The sequence below is a fragment of the Fusarium falciforme genome, chromosome 1, assembly GCF_026873545.1.
Source record: "Fusarium falciforme chromosome 1, complete sequence".
Taxonomy (NCBI): domain Eukaryota; kingdom Fungi; phylum Ascomycota; class Sordariomycetes; order Hypocreales; family Nectriaceae; genus Fusarium; species Fusarium falciforme.
Genome location: NC_070544.1, coordinates 806508 through 826162, shown reverse-complemented (window position 1 = coordinate 826162; position 19655 = coordinate 806508). Strand labels below are relative to the sequence as shown.

General features: G+C 54.9%; 4 protein-coding genes across 4 annotated transcripts; 2 read left to right on the top strand and 2 right to left on the bottom strand.

Moving 5' to 3' along the window:
• Window positions 1–476: 476 nt before the first annotated feature.
• NCS54_00018200 (Hypothetical protein) lies at window positions 477–3653 on the top strand (the record flags this gene model as incomplete). Its single annotated transcript, XM_053145837.1, has 1 exon — window positions 477–3653. The coding sequence occupies one exon, from the start codon at window positions 477–479 to the stop codon at window positions 3651–3653; it is 3177 nt and encodes a 1058-aa protein (XP_053001812.1).
• A 379-nt stretch (window positions 3654–4032) lies between these two features.
• On the bottom strand, window positions 4033–4902 carry NCS54_00018100 (Hypothetical protein; the record flags this gene model as incomplete). Its single annotated transcript, XM_053145836.1, has 2 exons — window positions 4033–4543; window positions 4595–4902. The coding sequence occupies 2 exons, from the start codon at window positions 4900–4902 to the stop codon at window positions 4033–4035; spliced, it is 819 nt and encodes a 272-aa protein (XP_053001811.1).
• A 545-nt stretch (window positions 4903–5447) lies between these two features.
• NCS54_00018000 (Alpha-1,3/1,6-mannosyltransferase ALG2) lies at window positions 5448–6937 on the top strand (the record flags this gene model as incomplete). The annotated part of the gene is made up of 3 exons (XM_053145835.1): window positions 5448–5619; window positions 5674–6282; window positions 6330–6937. The coding sequence occupies 3 exons, from the start codon at window positions 5448–5450 to the stop codon at window positions 6935–6937; spliced, it is 1389 nt and encodes a 462-aa protein (XP_053001810.1).
• A 1112-nt stretch (window positions 6938–8049) lies between these two features.
• Window positions 8050–12001, bottom strand: NCS54_00017900 (Protein kinase domain-containing protein; the record flags this gene model as incomplete). The annotated part of the gene is made up of 2 exons (XM_053145834.1): window positions 8050–11512; window positions 11673–12001. 2 exons carry the CDS (start codon window positions 11999–12001, stop codon window positions 8050–8052), a joined length of 3792 nt encoding a protein of 1263 aa, XP_053001809.1.
• Between the last annotated feature and the right edge of the window lie 7654 nt (window positions 12002–19655).

Genomic DNA, 19655 nt, shown 5'->3' with positions numbered 1-19655 from the left:
TTGGGGTAATTTTACGACATGGACAAACCTAACAGAGAGGGAGGTACTGATGAGAGATTTTGCTGCTCTTGATGCTGCTTCTGTTTGTAAGAAACCTCTTTTCTAGATTCAACTACCTGAAACCCCTTCGCCTCTTCTATTCGCTTCGCCTACGTTGTGCTATCAAAACGAGGTCATATCAGTCACAGGCTGACGACAGGAGGTACCTGCTGTACTTTCTACTTTCGGTACTTGCCCCTCGGTTGGTGGGTGGGAGCTCTCCCTCCGATCGCACACCCCCTCAAGCCTCACACCCTCTGATTGATTGATTGCTTGCTTGCTTGCCCTCGCTCGTCTCTCTCGCTTCCTTTCTCCTCCCCTTCTTCTCCTTCAACTTTACTCAACCTTGTTTACCAGCAGCAAAATCCCAATCGATCGATACAACTCTACATCGACACAAATTCACCGTCAGATACCGCTGACCCCCCGGCCCAGCTATGGCGACGGCCATGGAAGCGGCCGACGCATCACCGCCGTCGCCCCTCCAGCGGTCCGTCTCCCAGCATAGTAGCACCTCGCTCGCATCCCATCGCAGCTCCCGCAGCAATCGCAGTGCCACCGTTCGAGGTCCCCGCGGACGCAAGCGTCTCAGTCAGGCTGGTAGCTCTGCTAGCAGTATTGCTGCTAGTGACAAGTCGCTCACGAGCTTCCCCAGCTTCTCGCCCGAGACACCAAGCAACGACCGCTTCGAGGAGCCGACCTGGGCCAAGTCGACAAGCAAACCGCCCAGCACTGACGACACGCTTGCCCCAAAGGCCGTGCCTGCCTCGGGCCGCACCTCCATCGTTGACAACCTCACTGCAGACTCACGTGCGAGGAGCGCTTTATTCGAAGATGCCCCGCTGATGCGCAAGGTCCCCGGTTCCCTCCACCAGGCCGATGACGAACACATCCAACGCTTGATATCCAGACACGGCGCCATTGGTCTGATTAGGCAGATTTCGGAGGATCTTGCTCAACGAGATGCCCAGATTTCCCATATGCGACGACGCGCCGATGAGCGAGAACGTGCTCTGCGCAAGATAATTAGAGAATGCGGCCTCTCCAACCTGGATCTCGAGACGCGGCTGCGAGCCGTCGAAGCTGACCTGCGCGGCCCCGGAAAAGGTCTGCAGAAGGAGGATAGTGGCTTGAGCGACCTCATGAGCGACGCGATGCAGGATACAGTTGTCGCTACTGCCTACGGCGAGACAGGCACCAAGAGCTCCACCATCCGCGCCAGCAGCCAGTCGATCAGCAGCAACACCGAGAGCGGAAAAGGCACACTGAAGGGGTGGAAGGAATATCTCTGGGGCTCGGGGACCGCGAAACGAGCGAGTCGGACCAACAGCGTAAATGGCGAGGGGGTCAACCCGGCAACTGTGATACGATCACACTCTAGCATGGACCGACGACCAACACTTCAGGACGATCTCTTCAGCCCACCCGAGGCGCAATCTGTGCGGACCCCTAGTCGGGCATCGAGCATCCAGTCTGGCGCCCCCGGCGAGCGCAAAGCATCGTCTTCGCTGGCAAGCATGGCCCTGCGGCTGGTAGCTGGCGGTGCCATAAGCGGGCGTGAGGCTGAGTCTCGAGGTCGCGCTGTGAGCACTTCTACCAATGCAGAGTCTCTCCGAGCTGCTTCTAGTGCTAGCAACCGGACTGGCCAGCCCCGAGCGGTGTCAGTCGCTGGAGGCCCCAAGGCGTTGATGGCAATGCGACGATCTACTCCTGCACCATCTGCCCAGGGAGCGAGGGGGCAGGCGCAGGACGGATGGGATAGTTTGCGCGGTAGTCCCCCAACTAGCCTATCCTCGCGGCAAGAGAGTTATGGACCTGTCGAGATGGACGCCATTCGATCCCCAGAGTCACAGCCCCCGACTCTTACGCATATCTACAACAACTTTCCAAACAGCGAATATCTGACAGATCGATTCGGTTTCATCTATGACCAACGGCGCAAGAAGCGACAGCGTGAGGCAGCTCAGACAGCGCGGCACTTGCGCAAGGGCAGCCGCACTGAGATGTTGCATAATGGTCGCACCGGCATCTCTCCGAGCCCTTTCGAGGACCTTCCCAGCCCCAAGCATAGTGTTTCAAGCGACGGACGCCCAGAGAGCCCGAGCAGTCTGGAGGAGCGGAATGCAGAGGATGGCAAGTCAAAGAGATGGCAGGATTACCTCAAGATCGCAACGTTTCCCACAGAACTACTGAGCCATACGCCAAGCATCGCCGTGTCACTAGAGGTTATGGAGGGAACCCAGACGCCTGAGCCACAGTCTCAGGCTAGCGAGCCAACCAAGCCCGCCATTGTCTCTACCGACTCTGGGCTCATTCCTTCGGCTAGCACGACAACGGCTGTTGACAACGAAACGCCACAGGTGTCACAACCTGAGTCGTCAGTTGCCCTCGCCAAGGACGACACCGAGCCTGTCAAGCTTTTGCTGCAGCAACTCAGCGAACTGCACGATTCACTCCAGCGCGAAAAGACGGTGCGATGGAACGACTTTCTCCGAAAAGTGCGTGCTGAGCGTCGTCGCGATGGCGAAGCTGCAATTGCTGCCGCCAAATCTGCTGCCGAGGCTCGCTATGAGCAGCCCGCCATGATTTTGCCCGAGACGCGCGTTGCAGACGGCGAGATGATTGGAGTCTCGGACCTGGGCAACAAGGGCAAGGTCGGAAGAGCCAAGTGGAACGAATTCAAGAACCTGGTGCTGGGTGGCATTCCCGTTGCCTATCGAGCCAAAGTGTGGTCCGAGTGCTCGGGAGCTGCGGCTCTACGTGTTCCTGGCTACTACGAAGACCTAGTAGCCCAGAGTGGCGAGGATGACGACGCTGTGGTTGTCAGCCAGATCAAGATGGACATCAATCGAACACTGACAGACAACATCTTCTTCCGAAAGGGCCCAGGAGTCAAGAAGCTTAACGAGGTTCTTGTTGCGTATGCCAGGCGAAACAAGGATGTCGGTTACTGCCAAGGAATGAACCTCATTGCCGCCAACCTTTTGCTCATGATGCCATCTGCTGAGGATGCGTTTTGGATTCTGGCGTCCATCATTGAGAACATCCTGCCACATGGATACTACGACCACTCGCTTCTGGCTTCGCGTGCAGACCAGCAGGTTCTGCGACAGTATGTCGCGTCGGTGCTTCCCAAGCTCTCGGCGCATCTCGACTCGTTGTCTATTGAACTCGAGGCGTTGACATTCCAGTGGTTCCTTTCCGTGTTTACAGACTGCCTGAGCGCCGAGGCTCTGTTCCGCTTGTGGGATGTAGTTCTCTGCACTAACGACGGCAGCACATTCCTCTTCCAGGTGGCCCTGGCACTACTCAAGCTCAACGAAGGGAATCTTCTGCAGTGTAGCACGCCTGCCGGAGTGTACACGTACATCAGCCACCAGATGACGGAGCATGCTATCAGTATTGACGGCTTGATCCAAGCCAGCGAAGCGTTGCGAAAGGTAGTTCGACGAGACGACGTGGAGCAGCGGAGAGAAAAGGCGATCCAGGCGGAGAAGGATCTGCTAGCGGCGAGAGACGGTGATTCGGGGCGAAGTAAGCCTACAACGGCATCACTCGCCGAGACTGGGAGCGAGACGGCGGTAGAGACACAGCCGAGTGAAGAACAGTCGTGAAGAGGGGATGAAGGAAATTGGACACATTGGATTGGACAAAGGACAGGATTTGGAGTTTGCGTCTCAGAGGGCCATGATACCCACCCACTGGACGAGCTGCGTCACGCATGGTCTCGCCAGGGGAGTTGAAGCATTGCGGCGTTTACATATTTTGTCGATTTGGTATGGCAGGCAAGGGTCTGGTTTTTTGAAAGAGGGAAAAGGCGTTTTTTTCCTGCTCGAAGCGAGGTTGTCTCTTTTTTTTTTCGGCTTGAATAAAAGCGATGTCGTTTCTTAGCGGGCATACACGAACGGTATACACCAGAGATACTATGCATTCTTTAGAGCAGAGGAATACAGAAAAATGATGAAAGATCCAACTCTATGGCTACACATCTAGTTACAGCTTTGCCTTGGTCTCTTTGAGCCACTGCTCGTACCAGACCTTTCCAAACTCCATTCTCTCGTCTTCACTCGCCTGGACGTCGTCGAACCTCTTCTCGTGAGCCTCCCTGGTGGGACTCTTGAGGAACTCGATAAGCTCACTGTGCATCTCTGCCTTGAGCACGCCATAAACACCCGACTTGCACTTTGACACCAGATCCCTCTCCTTAACAAACGCCAACACATCGTCCAACCCCGCCGCCACGCCGTCTGCGAGTCCGGCCGCCACGGCCTCCTCGGCGGGGAAGCGCTTTGCTTCGAGAACTAGGCTGCGGTAGGTTGTGGAGGGGACCTTGTGCCGGAAGAGGGCAGACATGGCAGGCTTGAGGGGAGCCCCGAAGAGGAGCTCGTTGACGCAGAGGAAGCCGCGCGGGGAGGGGGCTAGGCGGTAGTCTTGAGCTGTTGCGAGCATGAGGCCGCCTGCGAAGGCGTGGCCGTTGATGAAAGCCACAGTCGGCATTGGATATCTGACGTGAGGTTAGTTATGCGTTGGTGAGAGGAGGATGAGAGGTACATACGTTAGGAAACGTCTCCAGACATCGTAGAGTAGATGCCAGAAACCATCCGTAGCAACGGCATGTTCCAAGTCAAGACCATTGCTGTAGAATTTGGGGATGCCTGAAGTGGTGATGACGACACCGTGGGGGTATCCAAACTCAAGGATATCGAGAGCGTTGAGAAACGCCTTGAGAACAGGCGCAGTGAGACGGTTGTCCGGAGGCGAGGTCAGAGTTAAAAGGTACACGGCTGGCTCGGGCTCAGTACATGTGAGCGTGCCGCCTACGTGAGGACCGCATTTTGGGATTTGGAGTGTGAAGAGAGCCATTGTGATGAAAAGAGTTGACGAGGTTTGAGTTGTGAGAGGTGAGAAAGTTGTTAGTTTCTATATGAATGAGGCTTGGAGGGTGGTTCGAAACATGGGGAACCTCGGCTCGAGGCTGGGGGGTTACGGTACCTTGGGAGGCCGAGTCGGTGGTTGGATTTTAGATCTCGGTTCAATGTGGGGTCATGTGCCAGATTTGGTTGAGGATTGAACTGTTATTAATCACCATGTGTTTGTTACTCGGCAAGTATTTACTGTTTCCCATCTATCCCCTGTTCTTTTCTGGTGGTGTTTAGCTAGTTTTGCATGTGAAAGACCATCATCAGCTGCCAAGATTGAGTGGATGGATCCTGGGGTAAAACGAACCGAAGCTGCATCTCATGATGGAATTCCCCGCCCCACTTCCCATGACAGAAAGAATACGTACCTCTTAACTCTACAACCAATCACCACCTTCCTCCCCCACACAGCTCCTTTTCATCAAGTTGAAGCTTCTGAATAGCGTGTTCCCCCCCACCATCAACACATATACATACACTCGTTCAAAGATGGCAGACCAGAAGAAGCCCGCCATCGTCTTTTTCCATCCTGATCTTGGCATCGGAGGCGCTGAGCGTCTTGTTGTCGATGCTGCTGTTGGACTTCAGGAGAGGGGACATCGTGTTGTCATCTTTACGAATCACTGTGATCCTAAGCATTGCTTTGAAGAGTGTCGCGATGGTATATCATGGCCTTCCCCGTTTCTTCGCATACAAGTAGCTAATTGTTTTCTAGGAACCCTCGATGTTCGTGTTCGCGGCAATTGGCTCATCCCCATGTCCATCCTCTCCCGCCTTACCATCCTTTGCGCCATCCTCCGACACGTCCACCTCATCTTCCAAATCACACTCTCTGGCGAACTTCGCGACCTGAAGCCTCACACTTTTATCGTCGATCAACTCTCTGCCGGACTCCCCCTCCTGCGCTACCTCGACCCGACCGTCCCCATCCTCTTTTACTGCCACTTTCCCGATCTCCTCCTCGCCCGAGGCCGCGAGTCGTTTATCAAGCGTCTATATCGCCGACCCTTCGATTGGATCGAAGAGTGGTCCATGGGCTATTCCAGCGCAGTCGCCGTAAACTCGGGTTTCACAAAGGGCGTCGTCGAAAGGACCTGGCCGAACCTCAAGAAGCATGTTGAGACTGTCGTGGTGTACCCTTGTGTCGACGTCGAGGCCAAGGAGAAGGAGGATGCCGGTGAGGATGGGGGTGTCGTCTTCAAGGGCGAAAAGGTTATTCTGAGTATCAACCGCTTTGAGAGGAAGAAGGATATTGGTCTTGCTATCAAGGCCTTTGCCGCTATTCCTGAGGCCGAGCGCAAGGGTTGCAGGCTCATCCTAGCAGGTATAATCACCAACTACCCTTTATCATGACAAATGCTGATATCTCAGGCGGCTACGATCATCGTGTCTCCGAAAACGTGCAGTACCACGCCGAACTCGAAGCCCTCGCATCGTCCCTCTCGCTTCAACACCTTACCGCAAAGACACTCATCACAGCCCTCTCAGCACCCGCCGACATCCCCGTCCTCTTCCTCCTCTCCATTCCGAGTTCACTCAAGAACGCTCTCCTCCGCTCCGCCCGCGTTCTTCTCTACACACCTGCCAACGAGCATTTCGGCATCGTCCCTCTCGAGGCTATGCTATCAAAAACTCCTGTTTTGGCCGCCAACTCGGGTGGTCCCGTTGAGACTGTCGTTGACGGCGAGACGGGCTGGCTGCGTTCGCCAGAGGACGTGGATGCTTGGGCAGAAGTCGTACGTGAGGTGTTGCGCATGGGCGATGGTGAGGTGGAGGCCATGGGAGATAAGGGCGCTGCGAGGGTCAAGGAACTCTTTGGACGGGAACAGATGTCCCAGCGACTCGACGAGATTGTGGACGACATTGTCTCAAAGAAACAGCCCGCTCCCCCTACAGGGGCCGTCAACATCGCCGGGGCTTGTCTCGTTTGTAGTTTGGCTTTTGTGGTGGCGGGCGTCTTGTCAGTGCTCAGCAAGTAGTCGTTTCTCTTAGATACCAACACATTCAGTGTCAAGTCGAAACTTGGCCCAAGTAATACAAATAAACGTGCTTAGATACCTTGAGAGGCAGACTGTCAACGTGGATGTATTTATACAGCCTATTTGATTTTAGTTGCTGTGTTTAAAGGGTTTGGACACAATGACCTCATGCTGATAATTGTATTTCTCTTACTAGGATGCCTTGGCTTCTCATCTGGATGGGTATGGAAGAGGTTCGAAATGCCCCAATGCACAGGTACGTTTGAGGGGCAATCAACATACTTGCAAAAGGAAATATCACTTCGCTTCACTTCACATCATAATGGGGGCCATTTGTTGACAGTCAACTCGCTGTCGCTTCTTGATTCATCTTTGTAGTGATATCGCTTCACACCATCTCCATCCCATCCCGCCAAAAGGGGGACAGGAGAGCAATCAGTAAAGAGACGCTACTCCTCCCAGTTCCTATGCAAATGCACCCAAGAGCTCCTTGCCAATCCCGTAGGAAAGGCAGGCCAACGCCCAAAGCAACTAACTAATGAATACCTTGCTAGCCCCAGCAAAGAAATGCTATCATTCTTTGTAATCCCGTTTATAACAAATAAAAACCGCCCCTTGTGAATGACCTCGCATCAACCTTGAGCTTAGGCTCCCCGTTGGACACATGCCATCATCTGCTCATCTCCGTCGTTGAACCCAGCTCATGACCCATCATTATTCTCATCGAAGCTTCATCCACGTATCCGTCCATTGTCTTCAATCCACCAGAAGACTTCTCCAGACCCAGTACAAAAGGGGGTAATATGTCGAGAGCAACCTAACCGCCCGTGATATGTCAAAAAAAGAAGAAGAGAAAAAGAAATATGCAGCAAGTCCCTCTTTGGGATAAGAGCTATGGTCTAGTAACAATAAGAAGAAGAAAACACCTGATGCAATCGTAGGCTCGGTGTATGTATGTGTGTGTGTTGCATGCTTCCATGTCTCCGGGAACCAAAAGCCACAGATGCAACTTGGCCGATGAGAACGTCTCGCAACGCTCACCCGGCGTCTGATAGTGTATATGTGGCGACGAGAAAAACTTGACAGATCTCGTTATAGAGTGGAGAAGGGTATCACGATTCATAGTGCGACATCCACTCATCGCCGTGAACAGAGGTTGGTACCTTCTTGGCCGTCTCGGTGCTGGCAATGCTGATGTTGGTATCTCGTCTCCGAGGGTTGAAGGCTGGAGGACGAGTAACCCCAGACGATGATGGCACTGGCTTCTTCTTGGTCTTGGCCATCAACAGAATTCCATCATCACTGCCATCATCGTCAAAGTCGTCTTCCACAGGCCGGGCGACAGGGGTGCTGGTCACCGAGTCCCGGGTGCTTCCATCCAGGTGAACAGCCAGTGGGCCACTCTCCATAGCGGGAGCATTACCAAAAACCTGATTGATCGGGAAGCCAGCCGCGGGCTCCTTGTTAAGGGCCGGTGGTGTGAGGCTGTCGGTTGTCTCGAGCAGATTTGGGTGAGCGCTCACGATACCTGGCTTGCCAAGGAGTTCTGCCTCCATGTCCGCCGACACGGAGCTAGCTCCACTGAGCAGGGCTGGCAGGGATGGGTCAGATTGGAACACCAGCATTCGCTCCGACGTGCTAGCAGTCGAAGGCTGTGCCGACACCGGGCTAGTCACCTCGCTTGGGCTGGTCGAAGGGGTACCTAGAGCCTCCATCGAGTCTACACTCGACGACTTGGTAGTGGGCATCGTCTCGGCACGGGGCAGGGACTGATTCCGGCTCCATTCTTCTTGAATTGGCGAGGGCGGGCACGAGAAGCTGACAGGGTCAGCCTTGGGCCGCTCAATTCGCCGCATGCAGAGCTCCTCTGAGTGGCGAGGCGGTGACGATCGAACTATCGGCGCACTGTCGACCCTCTGTGCTGCTGGGTGCCTTGTCTTGGTAGAAGGTCGGGCTTCACCGTAATAGCTGGGGTTAATCAGGGGTTGCCCATGTTGATACCCAGTGGCAGCCATAAGTGATGCAGAGAGCAGTGATGCCTCGAGCCGCTTGCTCTGTGCACCCTTGCCGAGGTCGACGGATTTGATGGGGCGTCCGTGACGAGATGGCTTGTGAACGCTGCCTGGAGCGACAGCCGTGCTTACGCCAACCTTGGCTTCGGCGCGCTTGTCATTGCTGGCAAAGAGTCCACGGTCGACCGAGCGTGATCGAGAGCTCTCGTCGGCAGAATCCATATCCCGCGTTTTTCGAATCGTCTCAGCCCCAGAATCATCAGGGTGATCGGATTGACAGGCAAAGTTGGGAGTGGTAGGCGTAGTCTGAGAGATGGGCATCGGAGGACTGAAGTGGAGGAAGTGATGGCTGGACCTGCTGTGGTGATGACCGCTCTGGCCATGACTATGGGCATGACGATGAAAAGGCCATAGAGATGCCGCCGAGTTCGATTTCTCGGGTTCCCGCTGAGACTCACTTTCGCTATGCGCATGGGCATGTCCTCGAGGAGCCTCGTTTGAGGGAAGCACTGTGGCTAGGGGGTCATAGACGACAGATTCCGGCTGAGGGCTGATCGACTGGCTGACCGAGAGAGGGTGGTCCGAATTCGCAGTAGCTTCCCGAACGGCGTTGGCAAAGTAGTCGTCGGCGCGGATGCTTTTGCGTCGGTTGTCGCGATACTGTTGATGCGGAGTCGCCGGTGGCACGTTGTTGTACATGCTCATACTGTCACCGGCGGAGCTAGCGGCACTACTGTCGGCTCTTCGTCGAGTCTTGCTATCACTCCGCTCCACCAGGGGGTGTATTACCTTACCAACGGCCTTCTTGACCACAGAGCGTGCTCGCTCAAGGAATGTGAGCGGTACAACCGCAGCTGACACATCCCTCTCGTCGACCTGAATTCGTCGACCAGATGAGGGCCGTGCAGGATCCGTGTCATCCAGCCAGCCGACGGGGTCGATAAGGTCCTGGACTACCCAGGGATGTCGCTTGATGTCTCGTAGCCGAATACGCTTCTCGGGGTTCTTAGTGAGCATTTGGCGCAAGAGGTCGATGAGGAGATTGTCAACTTCCTCATATGCCAGGTCGTTGTCGTCTCGATAGGGGTGCATGTTTTGGCGCTTGTAAAGAGATGTAGCAGTTGGCGATGTCGATGGATGAACCGGCATAAGACGCTTCCTGGGGATATACACCTCCTCTGTCGCAATCTTTCGGAACATCTGGAATTCATCTTCTGCCAGGAAGGGAATTCGGGCGTAGATGAGGCAGTAGAGGGTGACTCCAAGAGACCAAACATCAATCTGCTCCGAAACCTTGGGTTGTTCCTTGTCCAGGTCCGTATAGCAAAGTTCAGGGGCAAAGAAGGCTGGAGTGCCAACCGTCTTGGCGAGTTCGAGGTCGTCATCGAAGTCCTTAGCCTCTGACTCGGAAACGGTGTCGTCGGGCTCGCCATCACGGATGGGTCGGCCAAAGTAGGACACACCAAAGTCGGAGATCTTCACGCGGTGCTCCTTGCTCCACAGGAGGTTCGCCGGCTTGATATCTCGATGAACAACGCCCTGATAATGCAAATATTCCAGACCCAAAACGGTATCTCTAAAGGTAGAGCGGGCTTGGTCGAAGGTGAAGCAAGGTACGTAGGAAAAGTCGTCTGAGAAGGGGTCGTGTGATTGAGGGTTGAAGTCAAGAGACGACATGTGGGAGATGATAGAGTCAGCCATGCTGGGAGAACGGCCACGGAAGCCTTCGTCGACGTAGGGACCATACATGGTTCCGTCCAGAGCGACGCTTGATGTATGGTTGGATCGAAGAGCGCCGGGTGTCTCATTGTCGTCCTCCCACTGAAGGAACTCATCGGGATCCTCCACAGCTCGAGTTGAGGATACGACAGAACGGGATCGGGAGTGGGTTCTTGATTCGGCGCAAGAGGCTTGGCGAGAGATGGGTCTCGATGGCGGTTCGTCGCTGACTGCGAAGTCGTCCCTTGATGAGACGCGAGATTGGGCGCCCAGGCTGGTGCTGGGCTCGTCGACATCGCCGTGCTCGAAGCTCCAATAGTTGGTCTGGCCGTGATAACCTAGTGCCGCCTTGGCTCGCTTTATTTGCTTGAGGGCTTGGCGGTTCTCGAGGAATTGTTCATAACGTTCCTCTTCGGGAGTCGGGGGTTCGCCTCGCATTTGTCGCTCGATGCGCCGTCGTTCGTACAGGCAGATGTGAGGGAGACCCTTCTTGCGCCAAACCACTTCACCAAGCTCCACATGCTCGAGAACCATGTAGATCTTCTTAAGCTCCGGATCATCGATGACCTCGAGCAGGGCTACCACATTCGGGTGACGAATCTTCTTGAGGATGGCGATTTCCTTTTTCGTCTTGTCTTGAGGTGACATGGCTGTGACTTTGCCGAGGCGGCGCTTCTTGGAAAAGCGCGGGATGATCTTGATGGCCACATTCTCGTTTGTTTCCAAGTTGCGAGCCAACTTGACTTTGCCGTGCATCCCGCGACCAATTTCTTCGATCACTTCATATTGGTTGATGAGCTTCCGGCCCGTGAGGGTATCTGAGTCGATAAGAGCTTTGTGCGTCCTATGATTGGCAAATGCGTTAGTATCTGGCAAATTAAGACCCCACGATAAGCTCCCTGCCCGTCCCGCCCCGCTGCAGGCGAATAACCCAAGCGAGAGCGGGAGGGGTGGAATTGACCATGACTGTGAAACAAAAATCCGTGGTAGTTCACGATGCTTACTCTCGAACTTTGTGCATTTGTAACGGATGCAACAGAGGGCTCTGGGTATACCCAGGAGGTGTGTTGTTCTCGGAAACGGACGTGACGAGGTTTTGTCGCGAAGCCGAGGGGCTGAAAAGCCCAGGAGAAGACATGGGAGTACTGTTGGCGGTCCTCAACGGCATGGAGGAGGAGGAAGGGAGGTGCGTGTGCAACGGCGGGGTCCCGCGGTTCGCCGTCGAGAGGGAGGTGGACGACTGCTGTTGCGACAGCGACTTGTGATGGTGGCGATGGGCGTGGTGGTGGTGATGATGGTGATGGTGGTGGTGATGCTGCTGAGAGGGATCCATGGTGGGCGAGATTGTAATATCGACTTTGGTCGACTCGACATGCTGGTGCGTAGAGGGCTCGCAGAGGCGGGCCAAGGAGTCGTTAAAGTCACAACGTCTGTGACTAGAAGCCTATAGTGCCATTGTCGGGTATGGAGCGCAAGGAAGATCGAGGGAGAGGATCGGAGGACCGACGGACGTTGGAAATGTAGGAGAGGTGAGAGGGACGAGAGATTTGATGAGGGAAGTTGAGATGGAGAACGGGTCAAACAACCTGGACAAAAGAGTCGAGGGAAGTGGAGCAGTAAAGAGCGAGAGAGAACAGGTCGTGTGTTTTGGGGGGTGGATTTTTTAGTTAGCTGGTGGGTTGGGACCGGGTCGGTGATGTATGGAGGTGGATACTTCTGGGCGTGGATGGGGCAGCGGCGGCGGCGACGACGGCGTGTGAGGGCGAGCGAGGAACGGAGCGGGCGGGCGAACGAAAGAGAACCAGCCCTTGGGCGGCCGGCCGACTCCGCAGCACAGGAGTAGAAGCAGCGCGGTGCAGACAGTCGAGAGTCACAGAGAGCCAGGCCAGGCCAGGGGGGGTTGGCGAGATGCAACCACCCCCTCCTCCCCTGGGCATAGGTAGGCGAACGAGCGAGTCGAGGCAAGGCGAGTCCAACTGGGAAGAGACGAGAGATAAGATGCGTGGTACTAACAGGGCGGTACCTTACAGTGTTGGGCTGGCAATCCAATGTCAAGCACAAAATCAGCTGTCAGTACGGGCTGCTGGTTTGTGGTTGAGACAGTAGAGTTTTGTCCCCTCTGCCTTGCCTTGCCTGCGCTGCGCTGCGCTGCGGACGGCCGGGGAGCGGGAGCAGCCCAAGTTGCGGGTGCTTGGTAGTGGAAGACGGGTGCGCGCTAACGAGCTGGAGGTTGAAGATGGTGGTGTGGGTAAGGCAGGGCGTGAGAGTCTTGGTGTTTAGGACGGTGTGTGTGCATGAGGAGGCATCCTCTGTGCGCTCTGCAGACAAGGGTTGAGGGCGACTTGCGAGCAGGGTCGGGATGGGAATGGGAAGCATCGCGCCATGGCGTCGAAGCACAGACCCGGTTTTCCCTGAGATCGGTCCTCGCACGGTAGAGACTTTCCATCTTGGTAGTCGTCTGAAGTGGCCACTGGCAGCGCCCAGTTGCCACTGCAAAAGCCTGCGAGAAAAAAAGAGACACTGATTCGGACAAAGCAGTGTATGGTTTTCATAGGATGGCAATAGAAATATGGTAAAATTAGGAAATAATATTTGACTTTTGACATGTTGTCTCTGTCCATGATAATTTACTTTATACAATTTCTCTATCATTTTATGTAAATCCCTTTCTCACAAAACCATAACCTTTGAGGGGAGTTGGAGTGCTTTGCTGTTCCTGCGCCCAATGTCTCGTTTATTATTGACCGGTTTACCTGCAGAGGCACTGCAACTACAGCCTCGGGCCTCAAAAGATGCCGGGCACTGTGCAATGCCTCTGGTTCTCCAGCGCATTCAACGTGCCTTGAATGCCCTGGGCACTTCTCCAGAGGACGACATGAGATTATCTTGAAACCACAGTCTCGATCAGGCCCATCATTCGATATCATCTCTCACCGTCAGATCAATGCTTGCGAAAGGTGAGAGCTATGGGCACCAACAACGAGCTCAACAGACAAGGGAGCACAGCACAGCACAAGGGCTTGCACAAGCACTGAGCAAGTCCTGGCCCTGCCCAGCGAGAGCCTTGGCAACGCTCGGGCTGGGATGGCTTGGCGATGTGATTTGCAGCGCGGCGTCTGGTGAGTGTCACAGAGAGATTGACATGGAAGAAATAACCCGGTTTGTCCAACAAGATCCCAGCCGCGACTATGACGACTCGACCAGCGTGGCGACGCGACATGTCAACCTTGGGGATTCTTGGCGATGGTTGAATTCAACATGATGCTCAGCACCTTCTGGGCACTCACGCTCGGGCACTGAAAACGATATCTCCAAGGCGTCGTCGATAGCTGACGCAATGGAGGGAGTCAATGAGCTCCAGCGAACCAGTGAGCGGCTGCGGGCGATGGTGCGGGAGGCGGTGATGTTGTAACAGATGTGGACACTCAAACACCTACCCTTGCCTTATCGTTGACGTCTGATTCGCTCTTGAATGCTGTACCCTGCAGCAGCACAGCAGGCCCTTGACACGTCCTGTCTGGAGCATCTGTTCTGGCTGAGATTCACTGTGCTCATCATACCGTGCATCGACAGCTCTCGGTGGAGCAGCGTTCCGTTCAAGACGGGAACCTTCCTTGCCAGGCCATGATGGCTCCTGCAGTCGCCTTGGATAAACCCATGATGAGGTCTCCGCCTTTGACACCTAATCTGTCAACAACAGCCGAGCCAGCGTGGTTCATGGATCATCTTTTCATGGATGATGAGTGATGGCCGATGAGACACCGCAAATGGGCGAATGGACGGCCGACCTGACCAGCCAGCCAATGACATCTCACCATTTGTATTTTCATGTGTTCGATTTCTCACCCTCACCAGAATCCATCGCTCTCGTTGGGCTTGGTGGCTTCTGGGCTGGGCCCCAGTCTTGTCTTGACTCTGACCCATTTTGCTGGGGCCGTTTTTTCCCCTGTCTCCAGCGGCCCGATAAGATTCGCGTCTTTCGAACGCACGCAGGTTTTTTTTGCTTTTGGGGAATTTGTGGCATCTTGGCTTGTGGCTATTGTCTGACCTGGAACCAACAGATTGGAATCCTTGAGCCTCGTTCCAGCGGCTTGCCTAAACGGAACTTGTCCATGCCCACCAGACACGGACACGCTTCTGCGCCTCCGTCTCTGCTGTGCATGAGAATTGCAGTGTATCAATTCCGGGCGCCCTGCAAGGGTGCGGCCCCAGACATTTGTTTTTCGCTCTCGTTTGGCTGCTCACCTGGGCTGCGACATAGCTTGGCTTGGTGTGGCCTTGGTTTGCCCGTCAACGTTTCTCTACTCTCCGGACCCAGCATACATACCTCTTGCAGACGAGGCTCGCTTCGTGCACATTGACGGTTTCCGCTTTGAACGGAAACGGAGTCTGCTCGCGTGCCTTTGTCATGAGATTGCTCCCAAGACCATCACGTCCAACAGCTTGCAGCCGTTCATGTGCCCGCCCAGACGAACCAACTTTTTAGTCTCGCAATTCCAGGGACGGGCTGGCAACTCCGTCCTCCAGGCTCAGGTTGTTATTGTTGGGTAATCGTGTGCCTGAGAGATTCGAATACGTACGGAATAGTGAGCACATTTGATCCATTGACATTGCGATACCACCAAACCCCCTGTTTCGTGAGGATTCAACGGAGATAGACTTCACCTAGACCGCATGCACATGGGTGAGCTAGCTGGTTCATTGTGTCGATCAAATTCGGCAATTCTCCATCTTTGCCCCTTTTTTTCTCCGTCTTGAACGATCGATTCCTTGTGTCCGGTCGAGTTTCGAGTTTGATTCCTTGGATGCCGTATTCGCTCAACTACCTCTTCATTGACTTGGTCTTCTATCATCTCATTCAAGATATGTGGCCTGCACAATAGACATGGCCTCAACTGATCGTGGTAATCGTCGTCTTTGGTCTGACTAGCTGACTCGCCACGATCGCTCGTCCCTTCCAGTTTCAGAGCCAAACACGCTGTACTGCACTGCACCATCCTAGCGCCTTCATCTTGTCTGCACCTTCCTGCAGCTATCTGCATGCAGCTGCACAAAGCCTGCCTCCGGTCCCCGCCGGTCCTCCATGTCTGCTTTGGCGCCTTCCATTCACCCCATCGCCCTCTGCAACTTCCCCGCCACGCCAACTGGGAAGTCACTGGCACGTCGCCCACTTTTTCCTTCTCAATCTTCCAGACTGACTGGCTCAGGAGTCGATAAGCCTCCCCAGGCTTTCGATACCTAGCTCCCAAGCATCTTCTCCTGTCATGATACTGCCCAACGGCCGAACCAAACAGGCGTGGAAATTCCCATCGCCAGATCTCACTACCGAGATGGCCCAAACCGGCACATCCAAGCTTCTTGATCCCAGCGGCGGTCTCGCCCGACGCCGCCAGCCATGACGGAGCGGCTAGTGATTTCAACACCTCCTAGGGCATGGGAAGCCTCTCACGCCTCTGTGACGGAGAGGGCACGACCAACAAGCGAGACATTGATCAGGCTAGGCTGGGTTGGCTTAGGTGAGGACAGCCAGAACCAACTGAATCAACGATAAAGAGCCGGCAGCATCTTGAAGTGCTAATTCCGCTTATGAGTGGACATTGCCAATGCATATCGAGGAGCCAGTCCCTGCTCAATCAACTTGAGCTCGTGTCTTGGAACGCCATGAAAAACAGTACACGATAGGAGCTCTCAAACGCCGTTTTCAACTAGTTAGCGCTCTCTTGGCTCTGTCCCGACCGGAAATGGATCTCACACTGCCGCAAGCCTCTTGCACAAATCAGAGGCGAATTCCCTCGCTACGTCACTCACTGAACGCCTCTATCCGAGGCGAGGCTCACTCTCGATAACAAACCACGGTCGTCTTTGCCCAGCATGCCAGTCCATGGACGGACTGTTTCGTAGCCGCCGCATCATCGTACAACTTCTGGCCTCACTCAACCCCAGGACCCTATTTCAAGGGTCCCAGACGAAGCAAATGTCTCGAGCCTTTATCGATTGGGCCATTCCTCCCGAAATAATCAGCACAACTGCCCCAGACGAGCAGAGACAGGAAACTGATTGCGGCAAAGTCCCCAACCCTGGGCTGCGGCAGGGGAGCTGCGTGGCTCCAGCTCTGACACCACCCATCGCGGCCACCAGCATGAAGCCCATGTCCAGCACCGGCCCGGCTCGGATAATGAGCGGAGCACCGAGCGGGCCCGCTGCTGCAGGTGGACGCTGTCTGGACGAGATCATCTGTAGGTGGAGATCAGCCAGGGGTCTGCCCGACAGCTTGACAGGGAGTAGAGGCAGGGATGGGGAATACGTAGCGGATTCCTCTGCTCTTGGGATCTGCATTCATACCGTTATCGACGGAAAGCCAACAACTGGAGCGTCGGCCATTGCCTCTATCCCCTGACGCCGTCAACACCGTCCAGTGTTAGCCGGCTCCGGTGCCTCTTGGCCGGGCCATCACCGCAGCTACGAACCTTGTTGCGAGGCCTTTGCGCCATGGTATGATTACCGTCGTTCATCAAGAGAGATCGCAGACCACGATGGCGCTGTTTGTCGGCCGTCGTCGGGATCCCGTTGGCTCCCGTTCACTATCCTGGATGATGATGCTGCAGACGCCGCCGACTGTGGCTATCGGTCTCGGTCCGTTTCGACTTCGTCGCATTGCATCGCTTTGCATTCAAGTCTGCACCGAAACTGGAGATGGCTACACTGAGATCTTCTCTAGCGTGCTGGCCCTCCAGACTAATGAGGGAGAATGGAAATCTGATGCCCCAGGTTTTGGCCATGTGCTCTCCGTATTGCCCCTAACTATGATACCTCGAACCTCGTCTAATCATGACGAGCGATCCTGGATCACCAGTTGGCCTCAGCATCACGGCAAGCAATTCTTTGTCGACGACCATCACCGCCATGTCCTCGGTTCAACTCGATCGGTACTCGACAACATGGGCACATGCCCAAATGCCTTGGTTAGACTTACTACTGCGTACGTACACTCACCGCGCTGGCTCACGATAGTAACTCCTAGTGCGGGATGAATGCTTGACAGTGGGGTGGTGTCCGCTTTGACGGTGGCTTGATGGAGTCGCAGCCCGCACCCATCATCCCTGTATGGATGCCCGTGCGTCTCTCGTTCCGTCCCATCAGAACCGTTGATCGAGGCCACGGACCAACTCTTGTTCGCTTGCGCTACTGATGGAGCTCCCAGCATCAAGGGACCCGTCACGATGCAGCAGTGCAGTCTAATGACGGAGGGCAGAGGTTAGGATTCGGTCGTGGATGGAAGGGAAGCTTGAGGTGCATGAAGCGGCAGACGACGACAACTCAGTCTCTAACGCATCGATTGGCGACACAGGACGTTCTGTCCTGCTCCCCGTACTGTCCGAGATTTGCTTGTTACTATGATTGATGTGCTGTGCTGTGTGTTCCACAGCTGCACCACGGCCCAGCACAGCGACCCGAGTTCCTGCATCCAACGTGGCGGCTGCTCACTGATCTAAGCCTGGCCATCGAAGAACCAGCACAGAATCGGCAGACGAATGATCCAGGTCCAAGTCGAGACCGACCCTGCCTGCATTGCATGGAGCATGGCAGCATGGCAAGGGTTAGGATCAGGCAGGGATGAGGATCTCGCTCGTCACTGTTGCTTTCGTGCCCGCACTCTCGATGCTGATCGAGTCTGGTTATCACTCCGCTAGACAAGAGTGAAAGAAAAGCAACGAGCTAGCCCAGACGCAATCTTCAGGGGACCTCGAGCAGAGAGCCCTGGACCCTGCCATGAGAAGAAGAAAAAAGCCTATGCAAGTGATGGATGCGTACGTTTGGTGGCCCGCTCCTTGCCGCTGCCCGTTGGGTTGAGCCCCGATTGAAACGCTGTCCCGCCGTAAGCGACGGTATGGCATTTCTTCTCCATTCCAGCACACAGTTGCATCCGTTTCGTCATGATTCCTTAGATTCAAGGTGTGTCACATTGAGGACGGCAAAGGTACAGTACAGTACACCAGAACAGAAACATCTGTGGTTGCCGCTCATGTGGGCTGACAACTAACTGCGGCGCAAGGAGAGTTGAACGTTCGGCCAGTCAAAGTATTTGGCCGAAACGAAAAGATGCGCCTTCCTTCTCTTGATGCTTATCTCGGAAACGGATTCGCAGATTTCCAATTCAGGGCGTTCATGTAGTTGCATCTGGCAAGCCTCACTGACTTGCTCGGCAATCTTACAAGCGGCGCCCGTTTCGTCAGCTTCAACGGCCGTCACACAAAGAATGGTACAACCCAGCCGACATGCAAGAGGCAGCATCAGGGCGTTGAGCTTCGACTACTTCGGACCAGCTGCGCTCATGCTCGGCGACCTCATTGGATACAAGTCTCCCAACAGTTGCCGGATCGCATGTTGCTCGCTCTGGAAACGGCAATCTGCTGTAACACAGCTCAGCCAGGCCGGTTGCATTTTACTTCATCTCTCTGCCGCTCAGGTGGCGTAGAATATGATTCGTCACAAGCGCTCGCGCTGAAGGAGGGTCGAGGCCTTTGTTTGCCTTGTCTTGTTAGGGGGGCGACAGACAATGAAGACGCCCTGCGACCGGGACCTTGATAGTGATGACGGCGTAAGAGCAGCTGGAAGTCCTGATTTCGGCCATGACTTGCTGACACTTTTGCCGCAATCCCTGTTTGATATTTGTCAAGATGGCAGCCCTGTGCCGCTCAGGAGATAGAGGCCAAAGGCCGCGGAGTTCCGACACGATCAGGGCTGTTTCAATACACTGTGGGAGAGACTTTGATGCAAAGTACCGTACTGTTCCCAGGGCCGATGTCGACACACATCTGCGCCTACACCTGGATGCGAGCTCAACCCCTGCTCTCAGGTCCAACTTGATCGCCAAACTTCCCCTCCCCCAGAATCTGGGCAGCTGCAAATGGATCTCGAGATGCAGCAGTGCCGTAACTAGGCCACCGGGAGCCACTACAGCCCGGAGGTGGTGCTCCATAATCAGG